The sequence below is a fragment of the Etheostoma spectabile genome, chromosome 1 (assembly GCF_008692095.1).
Source record: "Etheostoma spectabile isolate EspeVRDwgs_2016 chromosome 1, UIUC_Espe_1.0, whole genome shotgun sequence".
NCBI lineage: Eukaryota > Metazoa > Chordata > Actinopteri > Perciformes > Percidae > Etheostoma > Etheostoma spectabile.
This window is the reverse complement of record NC_045733.1, coordinates 31,266,872-31,289,051: the sequence shown is the minus strand read 5'-3', so window position 1 is coordinate 31,289,051 and position 22,180 is coordinate 31,266,872. Positions and strand designations below refer to the sequence as shown.

At 41.1% G+C, this 22,180-nt stretch overlaps 1 protein-coding gene across 1 annotated transcript in view; it reads right to left on the bottom strand.

Moving 5' to 3' along the window:
• LOC116692381 (lymphocyte-specific protein 1) overlaps positions 1-8,277 on the bottom strand; it is a 38,061-nt gene extending 29,784 nt beyond the window's left edge. Inside the window, exon 1 of the mRNA XM_032520645.1 lies at positions 8,027-8,277. Within this exon, the coding sequence (XP_032376536.1) occupies positions 8,027-8,277 (251 nt within the window). The remainder of the gene's footprint in view (positions 1-8,026) is intronic.
• Positions 8,278-22,180: the final 13,903 nt, after the last annotated feature.

Here is a 22,180-nt window from a genome sequence, read left to right as displayed (position 1 = left end):
GAGAGAAAGAAAAGAGGGAGGGAGGAAGGGAGGGAGGGAGGGAGGGAGGGAGGGAGGAGAGAGACTGTGATCCCATGTGGCCCAAACTCCAACTCGTCAATTGTACTTATGGAGGTCTGGAGAAAATCTTGTCAAAAAGTTGGACTAACAAAAACGTTGGAAATATCCAGTCAGCCATTTAAAATCCCTCTCATCTCTGGAGAACACCTGTTGGTCGGGTACAAACCAGTTTTCCAAAGTGTGTCATTGTTTTTAAAAAAGGTAATTACGGTCTAAAACTTGGATCACATTTTCAGAGATTTGGCCATGATAACGATGTGCTCACAAGAGTAATTGCTGAGATTTTAAAGAATGTGGTGCCATTCACAAAAATGGCTGACAGGTCTAAAAACATGACCGTTGAACTTAAACTTGTTTGATAGCAAAAAGAAAGGCGGGTACTGTCTGTTGTTTACATCCATCACAGTTCACCGACCCCTGGTTCAATGTTGACATACTGCGCTTACTTAAGTTGTCCGCAAACAGATTTCCTGCACATGAGCAATTATTATTATCAACATTTCAGGTACACTCACTTATAGTTGTACCTCCAAATGAAGGTGTTAAGCAGCCCAGTCTCATGGCAGTTTGTGAAATGGTCACGTTATTTAATCTATGGATTTGTGTACAGGTCACGTTAATGTCGTTATTTTCGTTCGTTGATTACAAATTTTGAAGTAATGTATTTCAATGGGAAGCCTATTTCGTGATCACAGAACGTTTCTGGTAGAGAGTAGTATTTTAAAAAAAATGTTCCTTTTTTTATTATATTTTTTGTTGTTGTTGTTGTTTATACTTTCTCTTTTTTTTGTAATGTGGTAACTTTGTAGTCGGAATGGTGTACATGTCTGAGTATAATTACAATAAACAATTGTTGACAAAAAAGAAAAGCCAAAAATCCGCGCAGGGAGGTTGGGGGGGGGGGGGAGGATGGGCCACACAACACAGGCCTGGTAGCCCGAGCCGGGGATTGCGTCCCGCGTGTTAGAGTTCATTTCCGCTTTGTTCTCTTCTAACCACAACCGTCCTGTTGTTGTGGCGCGCCGTGTGCTGTTTCATTCACCCGTTGTTGCGTCCCCCAAGACGCGATCGAGTCCCACCGTCCCCCATGTCATTTGATTTCCCCTTGTTTTGCGTCCCCCAAAGACTGCGGATCATGTTCCCACCGCCCCCCGTGTGCGTTTTTCCCCAGTTCAGCGTCCCCAGAGCAGCCCGTGACATAGCAAAATTTTCAAAAGTTAAATAAATAGCTTCATTGTAACCTCTTATAATTTTGCCCGCTGCACACAAGCCTCAGGGAGGAACTTGTTTTTGGTGGAACATGTGTACGTTCAAAAGTAGGTTAAGTCGTGCAACAGAAAACACTCGATTGGACAGATAGTCTAGCTGCTGTCTGGATTTACCCTGCAGAGACCTGAGGACCAGGTAACCACAGTCCCAATGGGGGGGGGGGGGGGTGGAGGTGGGCCAAACACCACAGGACTTAGCCCGGAGACCGGATTGGTCCAGTACCAGGTAACCATAGTCCTCAATTGGACAGATAGTCTACTAGCTGTCGGGATTTACCCTGCAGAGACTTAGACCAGTAACCCCAGTCCTCAGATTGGGGGGGGGGGGGGGTGGAGGATGGGCCAAACAACACAGGACTGTTAGCCCGGAACCGGATTGCGTCCCGCTGTTGAGTTCATTTCCCGTTGTTCTCTTCCTAACCACAACCGTCCTGTTGTTGTGGCCGCCGTGTGCTGTTCATTTCACCTGTTGCGTTTTGCAGCCAGTGCATATAGCAAAATTTTCAAAAGTTAAATAAATAGCTCATTGTTAACCTCTATAATTTGGGCCGCTGCACAACAGCCTCAGGGAGGAACTTGTTTTTGGTGGAACATGTTACGTTCAAAAGTAGGTTAAGTCGTGCAACAGAAAACTCAGATTGGACAGATATCTAGCTAGCTGTCTGATTTACCCTGCAGAGACCTGAGACCAGGTAACCACAGTCCTCGATTGGGGGGGGGGGGTGGAGGATGGCCAAACAAACAGGATGCAGGTAAACCATAGTCCTCAGATTGGACAGATAGTCTAGCTAGCGTCTGGATTTACCCCTGCAGAGACCTGAGGACCAGTAACCACAGTCTCAGATTGGGGGGGGGGGGGTGTGGAGGATGGGCCAAACAACACAGGACTGTTAGCCCGGAGACGGATTGCGTCCCGCGTGTTAAGTTCATTTCCGCGTTGTTCTCTTCCTAACCACAACCGTCCTGTTGTGTGGGCCGCCGTGTGCGTTTCATTTCACCCGTTTTGCGTTGTTGCAGCCAGTGAACATAGCAAAATTTTCAAAGTTAAATTAAATAGCTTCATTGTTAACCTCTATATATTTGGCCGCTGCCAACAGCCTCAGGGAGGAACTTGTTTTGGTGGAACATGTGTACGTTCAAAAGTAGGTTAAGTCGTGCAACAGAAAACTCAGATTGCAGATAGTCTAGCTAGCTGTCTGGACGTTACCCTGCATAGGCACTGAGGACCAGGTAACCACAGTCCTCAGATTGGGGGGGGGGGGTGGAGGATGGGCCAAACAACACAGGATGTTAGCCCGGGACCGGGATTGCGTCCCAGGTACCAGGTACCATAGTCCTCAGATTGGACGATAGTCTAGCTAGCTGTCTGGATTTACCCTGCAGAGACCTGAGGACCAGGTAACCACTAGTCCTCAGATTGGGGGGGGGGGGGGGTGGGAGGATGGGCCAAACAACACAGGACTGTTAGCCCGGAGACCGGGATTGCGTCCAGCGTGTTAGAGTTCATTTCCGCGTTGTTCTCTTCCTAACCACAACCGTCCTGTTGTTGTGGCCGCCGTGTGCTGTTTCATTTCACCCGTTGTTGCGTCCCCCAGAGACCGCGGATCATGTCCCACCGTCCCCCATGTGGCATTTGATTTCCCCGTTGTTGCGTCCCCCAAAGACTGCGGATCATGTCCCACCGTCCCCCGTGTGGCGTTTGATTTCCCCAGTTCAGCGTCCCCCAGAGCAGCCCAGTGACATAGCAAAATTTTCAAAAGTTAAATAAATAGCTTCATTGTTAACCTCTTATAATTTTGGCCGCTGCACAACAGCCTCAGGGAGGAACTTGTTTTTGGTGGAACATGTGTACGTTCAAAAGTAGGTTAAGTCGTGCAACAGAAAACTCAGATTGGACAGATAGTCTAGCTAGCTGTCTGGATTTACCCTGCAGAGATCTGAGGACCAGGTAACCATAGCTCCTCAGATTGGCAGATAGTCTAGCTAGCTGTCTGGATTCACCCTGCAGAGACCTGAGGCTAACAGAGGTACCAGAGTCCTCAGTTGGACAGATAGTCTAGCTAGCTGTCCTGATTTACCCTGCAGAGACTACCTGAGACCAGGTAACCACAGTCCTCAGATTGGAACAGATAGTCTAGCTAGTCGTCCGGATTTACCCTGCAAGACTGAGGCCAGGTAACATAGTTCCTCAGAAATCCACCGGAGATTAAAAATCCAACACAAAGAAAATGGTACATTCGCCTGAAAAGAGTGAAATCTAGCGGCACCAGACCAATCCCAGATTTGGAACTTCATGGATATAAACTACAAGTTAATCTGAGGCTTTAGCTGTCTGAGTGAGATGATGAGGTATCTTTCTAGTTACAGTCTTTTTTAGAAAATATTCCCTCTTTGTGTTTCCATGTTAAGCTGCTATAGCAAGCTAGTTTAAGATGACCTTTGCAGCTTTGCACAAAGGGAGGAATGCTAAAACCTGCTGGTCAAAGCACATTGGGAATTCAGTCCCAACACTGCAGCAGCATCATGAAAGAAAAACATGCCAAACCCTTGAGACTGTTGGTTCCCATTAAAAAACACATAAAACAGCCTTTGTATTGGCCAGTTCAATGCAAAGGCCTTGGCCAAACAAAATGATTAATTTTCCCAACATGTCAAACCGTCAGCTCATGAAACATTTATGAAATCATCACAAAACAAATATCTTCAAAGTGCAAAAAACAATTTCCAATGTAAAAGGCTGATGACTGTCAGTAGTTAAGGCTGCTAGTGAGGACACTAGCCATGAGTGAGTCAAACATGCTGCGGTCATCATTATGTGGGAAAGTGACCTACATTAGATCGAACCCACCAGAGATGTAGAGGGAGCCATGTTGGCAAGTGTCTGTCTTTAGTTTTTGCAAATTTGCAGTTTGATGTGTGATAGGGATAGTTTGATGTGTGATAGGGATATTTTGGCTTCTCAGTCAGGCCATTTTTTGGGTGGAACCGGATCAACTGGGGATGAGGTTTGACTATCTGGATCATTGCTTCCTGAACTGCAGCAAGGGGAAGGACTGTGACATCCTTTGTGGTGCATGTTTAAAGGTTTAAGCTGATAACTACCATATATATTTTACACTTAACTTAAAATAATCAGCTAAACCTAATGTGCTCTGTCACAACAATAACAAGATCAAAGCTAACAAGCTAACGTCACACATTGAAAATGGCAGATTTTGAAGGAAATTTGGATCATGCAACAAGGCAACAAGGCAGGCCTGCTTGGTTCTTTTGGAAAAAGAGTGTGAAGATTTACAAAGAGTATGTTAACATCATTTCCTCTCTAACTGGGATATTATGAGAAACCCTTTGGTGGGATTGCTAAGTACACTGGTAAGAGCAAATTATGTTTAACCATGTATCCAGCTAATTTAAATAGCTCACGTTACTGTATTGTGTAAACAGTTAACATCCTTTAACATTTTATGTGATGTTGTCTTTCGCAGGGTGCAAATGTTCCACCAAAACAAGTCCCTTCCCCAGACTATTTTGCAGAACCACCGTCGCTGCGTCCAGAACTTAGCGCCGCCCAAGACAATTGTGATTGGTTTAAAAGAAATGCAAACAATATCTCTAAATACAAAGCTGGAAACTAACACAGTCTCACTCCCATTGCGTAAAATACGGATGCTTGGTCAGGTGCCTTGGGCGTCATTATTGACGCTAAAAGTCTCCATAAGCATTATAATTAAACGCTCGTTATCTTGTTCGTGACTTTTGGCGTCACTTTTGAGGCAGTTAGGTTAAGGAAAAGGTTGTGGGTGGGCTTATAAACAGTTGGGTTTAGGAAAAGAAGAACGGGACAGTTGGGTTCAGGAAAAGAAGAGTGGGACAGTTGGGTTCAGGAAAAGAAGAGCGGGACAGTTGGGTTTAGGAAAAGAAGAGCAGGACAGTTGGGTTTAGGAAAAGAAGAACGGGACAGTTGGGTTTAGGAAACGTGAGACGCGGGACATAAACCAGGGTCTCCTGGGTGAAAATCCTGTGTTGTTTGCCATTCATCAAAATGCATTGTGTGTTAAAAGTAGGAAATCACAAACTGCAGTAGATGTAGATGAGGCATGTCTGCTCTGCTTTATTTTCCCAGTGAATGACTGCGGTCAGGGCATTGTCTCTGTAGGACAGTCTGTACTTCCAGGTACCTTCAGGGTCTGCTGGGACATTTAACTCGATGCAGTGAAGCATAAATGTGGAACGAGCAAATTATGGAGGAAATCTGTCTGATATCGCATCACTTTTTCCACCATTTACACAATGAGGCAATGGAGGCCTGGGGAACTGCATTTTCTTTGTGTGTGTGTGTGTGTGTGGGATTGGGGGGGGGGGGGGTTGAGCAGGGCACAGCCAGATGATGTAATGGCCATTAAGGAAGTTGCAGCTATAAAGAAAGCCATTGAACTTAGAGCTCAGTGTCATATTCAGTGAAGTCATACAGCAATGTTCAAGCGATCACAGAGGAAACAAAACATTTTCAGAAACAGTAGTTAGGAGACGGATGAAAATATAGAAAACAGCACAATAAATTAGGCTCCTGGTGCCTGTTAGAAGAGATAAATAACAGTGGGCTGTTTAAAGTGGCCAAATTAGGCCGACGGAGTACTAAATAGCATCACGAAACAACAGTAAAAGGTGACTGATTTGAGTTTAGATACAGCAATTACAATCCAGTTCCATTGTCTTCTTGTCTAAGTTTGCAATTAGTTTGATTAAAGTATGATGCTTAAAAAGATAGACTCACGTGTCAATGCAGCACAATACAGAAGAAAATAAGTTTATAAGAAAAAAGTAGGCTATGTATGTGTTTTCTGAAAGAAATCTCGTAAATATTCCAAAGTAAAAGTACTCATAATGTGGGCAGATTGGCTCCTGTCAGTGTTACATCATTATAAATGTTTGCATTTCTGCATTTATATGTTAACCACATTTTACTATCTTTCTGGTCAAGGTAGCGTTAAGTTAAATATCGTAAATGCTCGAAGTATCGCACTCATAGCTTCTTTTTTTTAAGTGTAGTCAAACTAACAATTTTAAAATATCAAATTCACACAATAACCAGTATTGTATAAAGTACTTGAAAGCAATGCATGAATAAAAGTACAAGTGTCTTACCAGAAAATAGCTTTGGTAGAAGTTAAAGTCACATTTTAGAATATTACCAGTGAAAATAAAAACTAGTATATTTACTGTACTTTACTATCAAAAGCATATTTCAGATATTAATTGTACTTAAATATTAGAAGTAAAAGTAAAATAAAACTGTCGCCTAAGTTTTTTCTTTTGGCTCTTGGCAACACACGGGCGTTACGTCACCAACTGGAATGAAGCGTGCATGAACTTGCAATCTAGAAGCAATGATTCAGATGATTTCATTTTGGAGTAACTAAGTTGCTTAGGGGGAGCGTAGTGGAGTAAGAGTAAAGGTTTCTGCAAACATAGATAACAAAGTTCTACTCAAGCACAGTAACAAAGTATTTGTACTTCATTGCATTACAACACTGACAATGGCACAGACAAACTAACTGGTGGAGGCAGCCGTAGACCAGCAACCCCCGTGTTCTGCGAGGTTAAATTATTGTTTTTTTTCAACAGAATCTGGTGGCTTTGCAGAGAGCAGAGATAACGGCTTCAGTTCTTTGTCAGGAAGGGCTTACTTACTTACTAAATGGCAAGGCAAAGCGTTGAAAATATTCTAAATATAGCAAAAACTGTGTTGGTACTCCTGTCTGCTTCTCCAGACTGGGTACATGCCGAAATCCATCTACTGTGGCAAATGCACCGACTATGGAGAAGTATCTCATACAACCCCACTTCAAAACAGCTAAACTATCCCGCTCAGTTTTAGGGTAGCAGTCAGTCATTGATGCTTGACAGAAGTAGTAGATGTAACACGGAAACTCTGCTAAACACAGTGAAACATGAATTACAAAATGGCATAGACATAAGGAAAATGACAGAATCCTTCAGACTGAAGAGAGCCATTCATGATCAAGACATTTCTAAACTATGACCATATTTCAACTGTTTTGTACTGGGAAAATGTAACCCTGGCAACATGGGGTGTTATCAACCCATGCAAGAAGCATCTGGTTAAGGACACTGCTGTAAAATAAGGTTTAAAACCAAGGGTTCACTTTCTTTTTCCAATCTGAGAAATATTTCAATAAATACGCCAACACAGTCAACTGTTTAAATAATACAGTTTGTCAGATTTGTTATTGGGAAATTAAAAGAACATGGGGCCACATTTTCTGCAGAAATTATACAAAGATTCTCCAAGGAGTTCACTTGCTTTTAATTGGCAATGCAGCGCGATAAAGATAAAACTGAGTTTTAGAAGAAAAAGAATGTATGTGTTATCAGAATTGTTTTCCCTCAACTATCAAGAGTTGTCGTCATGCAGGCAGAATGTCACTTCTAAACCATATTTTAACACCAATCCGGTTGAGAGTTCATTTACATATTTCATAAACTGCAGGGTGTGCTGAACTCATGGTTTTTAGTTGTAACTGTAATTGTCAACAAATGTAGTGGAGTAAAAAGATTGATCAAACACAGAATTAACACAGAATTAACTCATGTCATCCTGAAGGAAGAAGTAAAATAAGAATGAAAAATGCTGAAAAACTGTGATCGTCATTGTGTTAAAAGCAGTTTCCTCTCACCTGATGAGGTTCTGCAGGAGCTGCTTGCTGGAGCTCTTTCTTCCGACGGGCTCTGACATGGTGGACTGGGCTGCTCTAGGTCTGGGGTCCGGATTGTGGTCTTCGTGCAGCCTCTGGTCCTGGATCTGACCTCGGGTCTGGTCCTGGAGACTCAGATGCTCCCTACAGCTGCTCTCTTGTTCTCCTCTTTTGTGTGTGTCTCTGTGGCTTATGTTGGCCTCTCTCTCCCTCTTTCTCCATGTGGTTTTCATTGAAGCGTTTTGCCCCCCCCCCCCACCCAGGGGGAAAGTAAGATGATATCATCACGGTGGATCAGTAACAATATTATATGCATGTGTATTGTACATATTCAGTTTGTGAGGAAAGTGACACAGAGCGAGGCAGCGAGTGTTTGCTTACAGTCGTTTTGTTAACACCTTTAAAGACTCCAGCTTGTTAGAAGTTCAATACTTCAAGTTCAATCATTTATTGCCATGTCAACACAGTTGATTGGAGTCAAGTTAAAAAAAGGCAATACATACAGTTCATACGGGGTTAGGGTTAGACAATCACACATGCAGTCATTCAAACCAGTAAAAAGCTGTAATTAAAGAAGTGTCCTATAAAAGAAGTAATCAACTCTAGTGTAACTCACTGCACCTTAAAAATGCAACTGTGACTGTGAAATGCAGCCAAATGTTGTTTTCTGAATAAAGAAATGAAAAGCTTGGACAGTTTGTAGATATTCCCTGAAAATTGCTTGAGAAGCTTGACTTTTAAAGGAACAGTTAACCCCCCCCCCAAAAAAGAAATCTTGATTTTTAGTATACGGAAGAAGATTAGGGCCACTGGTAAAAAAATGTTTTAGTTCTGACTTTACAGATTAAAATCAGAATTCTGATTTTAATCTCAGAATTCTGACTTTATTCTCAGAATTCTGACTTTATTCTCAGGATTCTGACTTTATTCTCAGGATTCTGACTTTATTCTCAGGATTCTGACTTTATTCTCAGGATTCTGACTTTATTCTCAGAATTCTGACTTTATTCTCAGAATTCTGACTTTATTCACAGAATTCTGACTTTGTTCTCAGAATTCTGAGAATTAAGTCAGAACTCAAATTCATTTTTCACCAGTGGCCCTAATCCTATTCCGTAGTAGTGTAATTTATCAATCTAGATAGATTTGGTGTGAGTGGCCCAGTGTTGGAGTTATCGGCCATAGAGATGTCTGCCTTCTTTCCAGTCTAATGGAAGTAGATGGCACTCAGCTTTTGGTGCTCAAAGCGGCAAAAGGATTTTTTTACTTTTTTTAATTTATCAAACTACACCTGCCAAATTTATCATCACACTCATGGTCCAACATTGATAGCTTGGATACATTATAGTTAATAGCTATCAAATATTGTTGTCTCACATTAGCTAGCTAACACTACAGCTCCGTCTAGAAGGTAAACGCCAGATCAGATCTGCTAGACGTGCTGACGTATGGTTAGGTTTAGGCATGAGGATTGGGGATTGGTCAGGTTTAGGGTAACAATAACAAGGTAAGCCAATCAGAGGCAGAATAAGGTAAAAATAAGGCGGGTCACGAGGCCCGTCCTATGACGTCGACATGTTTAGTGGAGCTTATCTAGCGTCTACCAGCCAAGAAGGACGCCATTAATGCTTACATCTCACGCTGTCACGAGCCCCACGTCCATGAGTACACTTCCTTATGCACAATGAATAATACATATTTATAGTATAGGGTATAGTTTGGTAGAAAAAAAACAGTTCTTAAATGAACTGTGGATTATCTCGAGTAATCGGCTCATGATTTCTGGAAAGAGACATTGCTTAAAAGTTTTGGTTTTTTATGCTTAAAGCACCACAATCCGAGTACCATCTAGTTCCATTATATAAGAGAGAAGTATGACATCTCTATGGGTGATCTCTCCAACACTGGGCAGCTCACACCAAAACATATCCAGATGGATAAATAGCACTACAGGTAAGAAGAACAAAAAGCGTTTTTTGTAGATAGATAGATAGATAGATAGATAGATAGATGGATGGATGGATGGATGGATGGATGGATGGATGGATGGATGGATGGATGGATGGATGGATGGATGATGGATAGATAGATGGACTTTACTGATCCCACATTGGGAAATCACTTGGTTACAGCAGCAAGTTACAGTACAAGGACATACACACACTCACTCACACACTTACAGAAAATAATGAATAAGATTAAATAGAATAAAATGAAATAAATTAGCAAAGGTAAAACTGCCAGAACAACTACTGAAAAAAAATATATACATACATACATACATACATACATACATACATACATACAGTATGTATAGTATGTACTTAGAGGAATGTAATGTAAAAGCATATACAATGACCTGATTTACTGCCTTGTAATCACTGGGTACGTCACTTTTTAACAAGCCCAAATTGATTAGCTTTTTCTTTTCTGTTAAGTTCCAAGTAACAGCGATACAACCTGGAAGTGTCTCATCAATCAGACAAGCTGGACTTGTCTTCAACCTCCCTAAGTGCTCTCACACTGCTCCGCTCCTCCGCTCTCTGGCTACGCTGGCTAATTGCTGCCCGCATCCGCTTCAACAAACTAGAACTTGCATCCAGGGCCACGAACGGATCCATAGCTTACATCCAGGACATGATCAAACCGTGCACCCCACCCCACCCACTCCACTCCGCATCAGCCAACCTTGCTGCCCCCTCACAACGAGGGACAACTAATCACTCAACGAAATCCCGACTTTGCTGTCCTGGCTCCTAAATTGTGGAATGAACTCCTCATTGACATCAAGACGACCGAAAAGCCTACACATCTTCCACCGAAGGATAAAAACACATCTCTGCACACTGCAGCTCGGATAAAAAAAAAAAAAATATATATATATATATATATATATATATATATATATATATATGTACATAATTCTTAAAGCTGCACATTCATATGGCTCTTTGTAGATTGGCTTATTTAAAGCTATACTTGCATTTACTACTTGTTGTCTTGAGTTTGCATCTTTGCAAAGCGTCAGCTAAATGAAATGTAATGTCAAAGTAAAGATGATGAATGACTTTGGATATAGGGTCCCAAAACAATTTAAGGTCACAAGTTTAAATAAACGTCCACATGACAGACAAGACTGGGCTTTCTCTGATTTCTGTGCGTTTGTCTTCTTTACAAACGTCTGAGGTGATAGGACACACATCATGGAGTTATTTTACATACTTTGAAAAGCTCCGAAAAGGGGAACACTGCAAATATCCCCCGATAAAACCTAATCTGAAAAAGAAATGGAAATCCTGCAGAACAGGGCGCTGAAAACGTCAGCTGATAACTGGTCAAGAAAAACAAAAAAAACTCATATACAGTAGTATAATATGATCATTTCTGTAGGATTAGGACATCTATAATAATAATAATTTAACCATTTCGAAGTATATTAGAGTTAATTTGGAGTTTAGCTTGTAGCTAAATGTAGTTCTACTTGTGTGATTGTATTTGGAAATGGTCTGTGACACTAAAGTAATTTTAAAAAGTAAAAGATATTTAAAAGGGATTTCTGATGTTAAAAAAATTAACTGTAAATTATGTTGTAGAGCAAAAGCGGTTGAAGTTTTTGCTTCATCTTTTTGGTATCGGAAATTAAACAAAAAAAAGTTAATATAAAAAAGTTAATGTAACACCGTCTGCATAGAAACATGATAAATGGCAGAACTTGAAATGAGGACGTCAGATCAGAGAAGAAGCTGCTGTGTCTCAGACTCAGACACGAGCAGCAGCCCGACCAGGCGGCTGGAGGAATGAGGAGTTTTGTTGGATCTGGTTACTGTTCGGCAGGTTATGAATAAGACATGGCAGCTCAGGACAGGAGCAGCTGCTGGAGGCGACGAGCTGATCCGTCTCATTGTCTCTGTCAGAGACTCGGTCTGTCCCTCTGTCTGTCTCTCAGATAACAGACTCAGCTCTCTGCTACTGAACACAAAGACAGAAGGGGAACTTTTCTCTTTAAAAACTCTCGTCGTCTATCAGTCCAACACACAGATGTGCATTAGGTCACACAGGCATTTCCAGCCAACACTGATTTACTCTCACCCTCACACACACACACACACACACACTGTTTCTCCTTCTCTCTCCCCCCCACCCCCCATATCCTACGGGACCGTGAAACACTCACAAACACTCCACAGAAAGGTTGCTCCAGCAACACTCCCACAGCATGCACTTAACACAGTCTGTCTGTCGTAACGGGTCTGCTGCATGAGACTAATGGTGACGGACGGAGTCGCCGCCCCCCCCCCCCCCCCCCCCCCCCCTCCCCAACGCCAACTTCAACACGTTCCCCAATGATTGCCCCAATAGAGGAGTTCAGCAAGGAAAACACAACTTTGTGTTTGTCCTATGAAAACCTCGTGGCCGAAAGCTCTTTAAATTTCAGATGTAGAATTTCTCTTTCTATAGCTCTAATAAGTTGATAACCCATAGGCTATACATGGTATCAGGTTCTTTTGATATTCACCACAGTTTGTAGATTTTCAATCTGTGAATGTACATGGATTCAAAAATTCCAATTATTGAGTCAGAATAGACAGTAAATACTGGGACAGGGACTTTAAAACTAAAACACAAAGGCTACTTTGTGTTTGAATGTTGTTTTGAACCTTAGGATTATTATGAAATCCAAACCTGTTTTTGACTCTGTCAATGTTGACACTTATTCTGTATTTAGTAACTTCTCTCTAGAGTAGTTTTCTTTGTTAGTGGCAGAGTGCACCAGTCCTGCGCTGGATTAAAATCGCCTTCACACAAGGCACAATGAGATGATGCATGCATGTAATTCAGTGTATTTTTATCTCATTGATAACAGCCTCACTGTTAATGCTTACTCACCTAAAGCCGAATCGGATCTGTATTACGCTACTGCTAATGTAACTACTGCTGCTTTACAGTAAAAGTCTTCACATAGTGGAAAAACCTAGAGGGTTTATATTGTGAAGCAGTCAAAGAAAATGCAATGTATTTGTCAGACACAAGTAATTTGTTACATTTTTTCAGTGAGTTACTTGTATTTACTGAAAGAAAGTGATCAAAGTGACCGGCGTGCCAAAAATCTCCAATTCCTTGGCAATCTAACCAATTTTTGTTTTACCCTGGGGAACCACACCCCATAAAACTTGTTTAAAAACTCCACAAGGTTATTAGTAAGGAAAAGTCTAAATGTTCTACTCAGGTAGTAACAACGGAGATTGAGCACATGGCCCACTGATGATTTATTATGAAGCATTACGGAGCAATGGTTGGAGAGAGGGAAGGCAGACTGGTTTTTCAACTTACTGCTGAGTATAGCGGTGGCTGGGTTTGGTTTTCAGGTCTCTGATTGCGTTGAGAGTAATCGGTTACTATGGTCGAACAAACAAAGTTAAGAGCGATGACTACAGATGTTAAAAACGAGTGAAAGTGAGATCCAAAAACACACCTGCAATCACCGCTCATCACCATAGCTGCCCCCAAAGAGAACATTGAGATCATCACTAAAATCACTTCGCTTCAAGTTAAAGGTGTGTTCTGGGGACAGGCAGCTAGCAGATAGTAAGGAGATGTTTTACAGTGTGTTCTGGGGACAGGCAGCTAGCAGATAGTGAGATGTTTTTTTACAGTGTGTTCTGGGGACAGGCAGCTAGCAGATAGTGAGGAGATGTTTTTTACAGTGTGTTCTGAGGACAGGCAGCTAGCAGATAGTGAGGAGATGTTTTTTACAGTGTGTTCTGGGGACAGGCAGCTAGCAGATAGTGAGGAGATGTTTTTTACAGTGTGTTCTGGGGACAGGCAGCTAGCAGATAGTGAGGAGATGTTTTTACAGTGTGTTCTGGGGACAGGCAGCTAGCAGATAGTGAGGAGATGTTTTTTTACAGTGTGTTCTGGGGACAGGCGTGACATTGCTTAGAGCCCCTTCGAATTCATGATAAATTATTAATTTCCTATTGAGTACTTTAAAGTCTGGTTGAGTCTTACAGATGAGTTATTGTTACAAACCGTTAGGATCAGTTTACACAATGTGTAGATATTTAACAGACTGATTAAAAATTTCCTTGCGTCATAAATATTTCTGCAGGTTAAAACATTTCCAACTCGAGCAGATGTGTCTCGTTAGCTCATATCACCTGGAAGGAACTTGCCTCTGCTCCATCTATACTTGAGTTTGTCGTCATGCTGCCTTTATCATCTTTGCATAACCAAATGTGTAATCACAGTAAGCTTGGCAGGCATGTTGCTGTTTTATAAGTTTACTGTACTGATCTGAGAACTTCCGTCCAAGTCTGCAGCTCCGATCTCCCCTCTGAGCCAAACACAGCCCATCAGTCTCTCGCAATGAGAGAGCAGCTAACCATTGCCAGCTGTCCCGTAAAAACGCTGTCACGGGCAGGAAAGCAGCCGCTGCCCGATCCAGACTGATGAGGGAATGGATTCAAGGTGAGTGACGTCAACATGGAGCATTCGAGAGCTAATCGGACAACGTTAAAGATGATAGAGCTTGTGGGAGGTGCTATGCAGCTTGGAAAGGAAACACTGCCTCGGGAGTACATCTTTGTTTTAGTGTATCAGTTGATTGATGCGCGGATGTAGGTTCTCATTAACCGGAAGAGTGTAGAAAAGAAGAACTCACTGGATGGAAGGCAATCCTTGTTGCAACATATGATGAAAAAAAAAGCACTAAATTACAAAATGCAGCATTAATATAAAAGGAGTCCTGCAGCATCTTTGAGTTTACATGGTTTGTATTGACGTTAATGGAACCCAACCTGTTTGTTTTTTTTCCACTAGCTGCGCGGCTATGTCGTTTTGTCGGTCCACCACTTCCAGACAAAAATATCCTAAGAACTACGGGGTTAATTGCCGCGTCATTTTGTGTACATATTCATGGTGCTTAGACAATGAAACCCAACGAGTTTGGTGAACCTCTGACTTTTCTTCTTGCGCCACCAGCGGGTCAACTTTTTCACTTATCAAGTTAAATATACCAAGGTCCTGACGTTCATGTTCCCCAGAGGATGACTCCTTATAAAGGATTGATTTCAAAGTACTTCTGCTACTTTTTAAATCACTAAACAGTTTAGGACCAAAATACATTTCTGATCTGCTGCTACACTATGACCCCCCCAAGACCTCTCAGGTCATCTGGGACAGGTCTACTTTCTGTCCCCAGAGTCAGAACTAAACAGGGGGGGCAGGGTTCCGTTTCTATGCTCATTTCTGGAACAAACTCCCAGAAACCTGCAGATCCGCTGCTACTCTCAGTTCTTTTAAATCAAGGCTGAAGACCTTTCTTTTTGATGCTGCCTTTCTTTAAATGATGTTCATTTCTTTAATGTTTAATTTCTTATGCTGCACTGTAACTGTTATTCTTGTGTTTTATGTGTCTTAATGTTTTTTATTTTAACTGTTTATTCATGTGTTTTATCGTTTTTTCATTTTATTAAACTGATTTTGTGTAAAGCCCTTTGAATTGCCCTGTTGCTGAAATGTGCTCTACAAATAAAGCTGCCTTGCCTTGTGCCTTTGAGGATCCGGTCTTTTCCTCTGATGGTTCATGATGGTTTTCAGTGAAATGTCTTAACTAATGAATGGATTGCCATTACATTTGTTTAGACATTTACCGTATTTTCACCTCGGGGTGAATTGTAACTTTGGTGATCCTCTGAATTTTTATCAAGCATTCATCATCAAATACATTTTCTTTAATTTGCCCAATACTTTCTTTTATGATTAAAATACCTGCAAAACTAATGTCATTGTCATTGGCCTTAGCTGTACTGTGTGTTCATGCTAGATAGCTACACTCTTGCTAAAAGATGCATGTTAGCAAGGTGACATTAGCAGCCTCAAAGAGCTGCTAGCATGGCTGGAGATGCTTGTTACCACCTCATTAGGGGCTGTCTAAAGTTACCGAATATATTAAAAAAACAAACAGGTTTGAATCCATCTGAACATCTATTTTTGCGCATTAGCGCCATCAGAGGGCAAACCAATACAATGGAAGACTCTACTCCTTGTGTATTCATTTCAACACTACATGCATTTTTAAAGATCGACATGACACAATACAAAATAAATGAGCGATGGAAGTTATCAAAAATCTAGTTGTGTCCCAAGTTAGACATTTTCCTTTGTGTATTTGTGGCGTCTTCTTTGAAGATGTATGATGAGACCTTGAAAAAGTCATATTGCGGGGGTTGTGACACAAAAACAATATATCCAGTGATTCACAGACGTCTCTTTCGCCATGATCTCTGGGAAAAAAGTCTTTTTGGGCCCCATGGCATCATGTAACGAACATGGAAGTCAAATTGGCTTCGAAGCCCGGCTCACTTCCTGGGTCTCCATCTTAACCCTTATTTATTATCTTCCAGTAGCACCAGTCACGTGAAAAATCCTCAACACATCCAATAACTTGCTGTTACTTCTCTGACCAATGAATGGATCGGCTGGGCTCGATTGTTTAGGGAGCAACGGATCAGGCCCACGGCAGGAACAATATTGTAATATAAATATGTTTAAAATTAGAATATACTGTACGTTGAGAGCCTACCATCTTCTCAGTGGTTGATTTGATAAAGAAGAAGAAGAGCTGGTGAGTTCTTGAGTTCAGGGTTCTTTCTATGACTACACTTGGAGACTTCTGGAGAGATGTTTGGGTTGAGAATGACTAGTTAGATCCCACAGCTGTCTGCCTACATCAACAAACCAAACCAACAAAAACTCTGACATCAACTTTTCCAAAGGTCAAGGCGAGAATGAGTCACATGAGCTCCTTAACTGCTGTAATTTTGTCAATTTTCAACTTAGCTTCTAATCCACTTTAATCTCCCCTTGACGCAGATTTTTTATATTTCTTTGTGCCCATCTCTAAATACTATTAAAAGGGAATACAATGAGACTAGCATTTAACTCCTATAAAAGGGTAACTACCTTTTTTTCAACCTGGACCCTATTTTCCAATGTTTTTGTGTGTGAGTGATTGATAGGAACAACGTTTGAAACCGCTCCAGTATTAAGTGTGAATGCTGCAACGCTTGTTTCACCGCTTAATACTGGACCCATGTCAAAGATTGTCGTTCCCTTCAGTCACTTAGACACATAAATAGAAAAAAACATTTTCTTCCAGGTTAAAAAAGAAAAACTAAAAAGGTCCCATGGCATGAAAATTCCACTTTATGAGGTTTTTTAAACATTAATATGAGTTCCCCCAGCCTGCCTATGGCCCCTCAGTGGCTAGAAATGGAGATAGGTGTAAACCGAGCCCTGGGTATCCTGCTCTGCCTTTGAGAAAATGAAAGCTCAGATGGGCCGATCTGGAATCTTACCCCTTCTGAGGTCATAAGGGGACCTCCCCTTTCTCTGCTTTGCCCCTCCTCCTCCTCAAAAGCTACAGATACTTCAGATCCAGTATTAGGGACCACTAAGGTCTATATAAAAGAGACTTCAGATCCAGTATTAGGGGACCACTAAGGTCTATATAAAAGAGACCCAGATACAGTATTAGGGGACCACTAAGGTCTATATAAAAGAGACTTCAGATACAGTATTAGGGACCACTAAGGTCTATATAAAGAGACTTCATACAGTTTAGGGACACAGTATTAAAAGACTCAGATCCAATTAGGGACACTAAGGTCAAATAAAAGCATCCAAAGAGCCATGTCATGGGACCTTTAACCCTCATGTGTCTCGGGTCAATTTGACCCGTTTTCCTAATCATGTTCTTTTTTAATTCCCTAAAATAACATGATTGATCCACACAACGCTCTTTGGCAAGCAAATCTCTACTTTCATTAATTTTGGGCGCTCATAACTTGTATAACATTTTAAAAAAACAATTTAAGTCAAAATAATTCCTAATTTTTGCTTTTCTAACTCAAACATAGGTATAATTTTGTACTATAAGTGAGGTTTGACCATAAATTCCAAAAATAACTGTAAAACTAAAGTTAATAAGTGAAGTTTAAAAGTGACAAAAAAAGTTTTGGAGAAAAAAAAAAAGGGACAAAAACTTAAGAAAAAGTTAAACACATCGATTAAAAGCATCAACAAAAGTGTTGATTTTTAATTTTGACGGGAAGAAAACAAGGGTTGAACAATAGATGGACGGCTACAGCTGATTAGCTGCTGACAATTAAACCACGGTGTTTCTACGCCAGCTGGAAGAGTCCGGGTTCAGATCTCCCAGTTCATCAGGTCTCTTGAGTTGACCTCTTGGTTTGACTAGAAGTCGGAAGCTTCTTGATATTTGTGTTAAAGGTTTTGGGAAAGCATTAGCACTACAGAGGTAGTCTGGGATTGGTTTTCAATGTCACAATGTATGCGTATGAGAGGGCTCTTTATGTCACCTCATGAGTATTTAATCACATGTTACCTGGAAATTAATCAAAACAACTTGCTTCTCTAAAGAGGAATGAACAGATCCTCATTAGATCAACCTGCAAGGTCAAGTCTTTCTTCATAACTACAAAAATATGAGTAGTTCACAAACGTTTTGAACATACCTTATTACCAGAATTTAGGTATAAGAGTGAAATAGTAGTGTGCATTAGTGTATAAAACGTGGTCAATGTTGTAGAGTGCAATAGTCCTTTAACCCTCCGGTTGTCCTCGGGGTCAAGTTGACCCGTTTACAAAAGAATTATATATCAGAACTATAACCAAGGAATGTTGAAAAAAGTGACAAATGATGGAAAAAGCTTCAAAAAGGCAGGATTCTTTTCAGCTTTTTTTTTAACACTGAAAAAGTGACCAAACAAAATCAAAAAATCGCCAAAAGGTGACGAAATTTCGTTAAAAATAAGTGCCCAAAAAAATTGGTAAACGTGAGAAAAAAAACAAAAACGTAAAAGTGACAAATAAAATTGGAGAAATAAAAAAAAAAAATCTACAAAAACATTGAGAAAAGTGTAGAAAAAACAAAAAACAAAATCAAAATTTTGAAATTTCGACCCAGAAAAAACACAAAGTTGCCGGTCGATGGGAAGACAACACGAGGGTTAAAACCAAGTAGTTTTTGTGCGTTAACTTTTAAAAGAAGTGGTGAAAGATCCGAAAAAAGTCTCATGAATCATTTTTCTGTCAGACGGGTTTTAGAAGGCACTCAGAAACCGATTTGTTTTGGCGAAGGAGGCGTGTCTCCTCAGAAACCATACGCATGTGGGTCATTTTAGAAAACAATGACGAATACAATTTAGAAATGTTGAGTTTTTGCTTTTGTTAATTTATTTTATGAAGCTGTTTTTTCTAGTGCACTTCAGGAGCAACTTTAACCACACACACACACACACACACACACACACACACACACACACACACACACACACACACACACACACACACACACACACACACACACACACACACACACACACACGTCTCTGCCTTCCAGGAGAGGTTTCCATCGCTCGCTCATAAAGAGTGCATGACACATCTGTGAAACATTCATGACTGAGTAGCTGCCAGGTTCATTAAACAACACAGGGAGGGAGGGAGGGAGGGAGGGAGCTGTGAAGAACCAGAATCCCAGCAACTACAATACCCTTCATCCAGAAAGCCTCGTATCGATTCAATTTGTAGGTTTCAAAAACTAGAATCTTCTTCGACTTACTATTTCTTACTTACGAACTATTTCACTCCCAAGATGGCAGAACAGCAATCCGATCAGCTGCCACACCCCCACCCACACACCCCCACACACACACACTTTATTGTGGATGTGCAGTGTGTGTCTGTCAACACAGACACTCTTCCTGCTGACTTCAGTGATTTCCAGTGTGTGTTTTCTCTGCACAGCGACACTCAGTGATCAATGACGGGAATCAGATTCATCTCCAGTGTTTCCATGGCAACATGGACATGGTTCACAGTGACTTATGAAGACATTTTTGAGGTGGCCATGTATCTTCTCCTTAAGCTCAATGAGCTGTGAAAAGTGCAACGTGGACGCACAAATAGAAAATGGCACAGGTTCCATTTGTCGTTCAAGGATCAGTTTATGGAGGTAATGTTTTCAAAATACATGTAGGGAAATGCAAATAAATGTAAGGTCATGATGGCCGTGAGCCAATCAACGATAAGAACCAAAAACTGTAATCATAGCAAAATACATCCCTAACAGTTAAAGCGTGAATAGCAGGGTGCGATTTGCCATGGGCGATGGAGGGATTTCCCCCTCACTGTTCTGTATATCCCTGCCTTTTTCTTTTTTTAAATCTCCAGTGGGGACAAAATGTCCCCCCCCCCCCCCAATGCTTCAACAATATTTGAGCATAATGAGCATCTTTGGTCTGCACTACACCCATATACATTATACACAGACTAGGCCACTTTACTCCATCACAACGGCGTTGTGAGCTTGACGTCGACTCGTCGCTGATCAGGTGGTTTTGTCCCCAACAACATAGACCTGCAGCACCGTCACTTGCAAAATTAGTCCAAAACACAGCTGACAGCCACGGGACACGTAAACGAGGACGGACAATAGACTTTGCACTTTGATTGGCTACCACGGAGATGCGCACGTAGGACACGTGGGACAATTACCGGGGCTGGTGTGCGTGAAGTTATCGCTGGTAAACCCATAGTTAGTAGTAGTAGCGGTGTTGAAGCACAGACTGATAAAATAAAAAATAACGGGTGATGTCAGTTACGGTTGATGCAAAAGCACTTGCTGATAAATTAGACAGGTTGCAAAATGCTAGAAATGCTAAGCTACAGAAAGCAAGAGTCTTAAGAAAATCAATACGAGGGCTGTTATTAAAGAGTGATGAAATATAGCTAACCACCATGCAAAGCATTCTCTCCTGCTGTGTTTTTATAAGACTAGCGACTGAAAAAACATCAGCGACTAGTCGACATCGACTTTCATCACATCAGAGTCAACTTTAACCCTTGTGTTGTCTTCCCGTCAAAATCAACAATTTTGTTGATGCTTTATCATTTTTCTTACTTTTTGACCCTTTTTTCAACATCCACTCTTTTTTTCAATGTTTGTCACTTTTTTGAAGTTTAACACCACGTAACACTAACTTATTAACTTTAGTTTTACAGTTATTTTTGAAATTTATGGTCAATAAACCTCATTTATAGGAAATTATACCTAATGTTTGAGTTAGAAAAGCAGAAATTAGGAATTATTGAGACTAAAATTAAAGGAATGGATGTTGATGATAATCAACAGACTGGAATATGTCAACTTTTACTCAATACTATTTCAAAAACACTTCCATTTTTTTTTTCAGATGCTATAAAATTGCCCCAAAATTACCCATAAAAATCACCCATCAAAATCCCCCCAAAGAGCGTTGTGTGGAATCAATCATGTTATTTTGGGGAATTAAAAAGAACATTGACATAGGAAAACGGGTCAATTTGACCCAAGAACAACATGAGGGTTAAATAATCTGAAGTCATGCAACCCCTACTATGTACTTAATTTTTTAAATAACGTTATTTAGCTTTTTTGGGCTTTTATGATACATTACGACTTGATTACAGTTGATTCAAGTGACTAACTTCTAATGAGCGGACACATTCCTAAGTCTATGAGAGACCCGCTTCGTAAATAGAGGTGAGTCAAAAATTACGTGAGTTCATTATAAAGTTGGATTAACGTTTGCAAAATGATTCCTTAGTAAGATACACGTGTTAAAAACATACACAGTTCACAGTCTACCACCATCTAATGAAATAAACTTCTATTAGTGAGCCCCCTGATGCAGATGACAGGGGGATGTCAGTATGTGCTGTAACACAGAAAGTTCCTTTCCTCAGAGCAGTCTCTGGTCTCCACGCTGCCCGTGTTGTTCTTGGACAAGGCTCCACAGTGCTGCACCACGGGGGGGCAGAGGGGCAGGTCCGGGTACAACACACTCGCCCCGTTCACCCACAGCCATTCACCGGCCAGGAAACGGAGGCCTGCCCACACCTGGGGAGAGGAAAGATCTAGTGAGCCTCCGCCTGCTCTCCACAAAGCATTTTCCTCCACCTTCATTATGAAAGAGACATCTAAAAAAACCTGCAAATAAGGTCTCTTATAACTATCTGCATAATTATCTTTCAACTTTCCATTAGAGGTTCAACATTGGTACATTCCAAGAG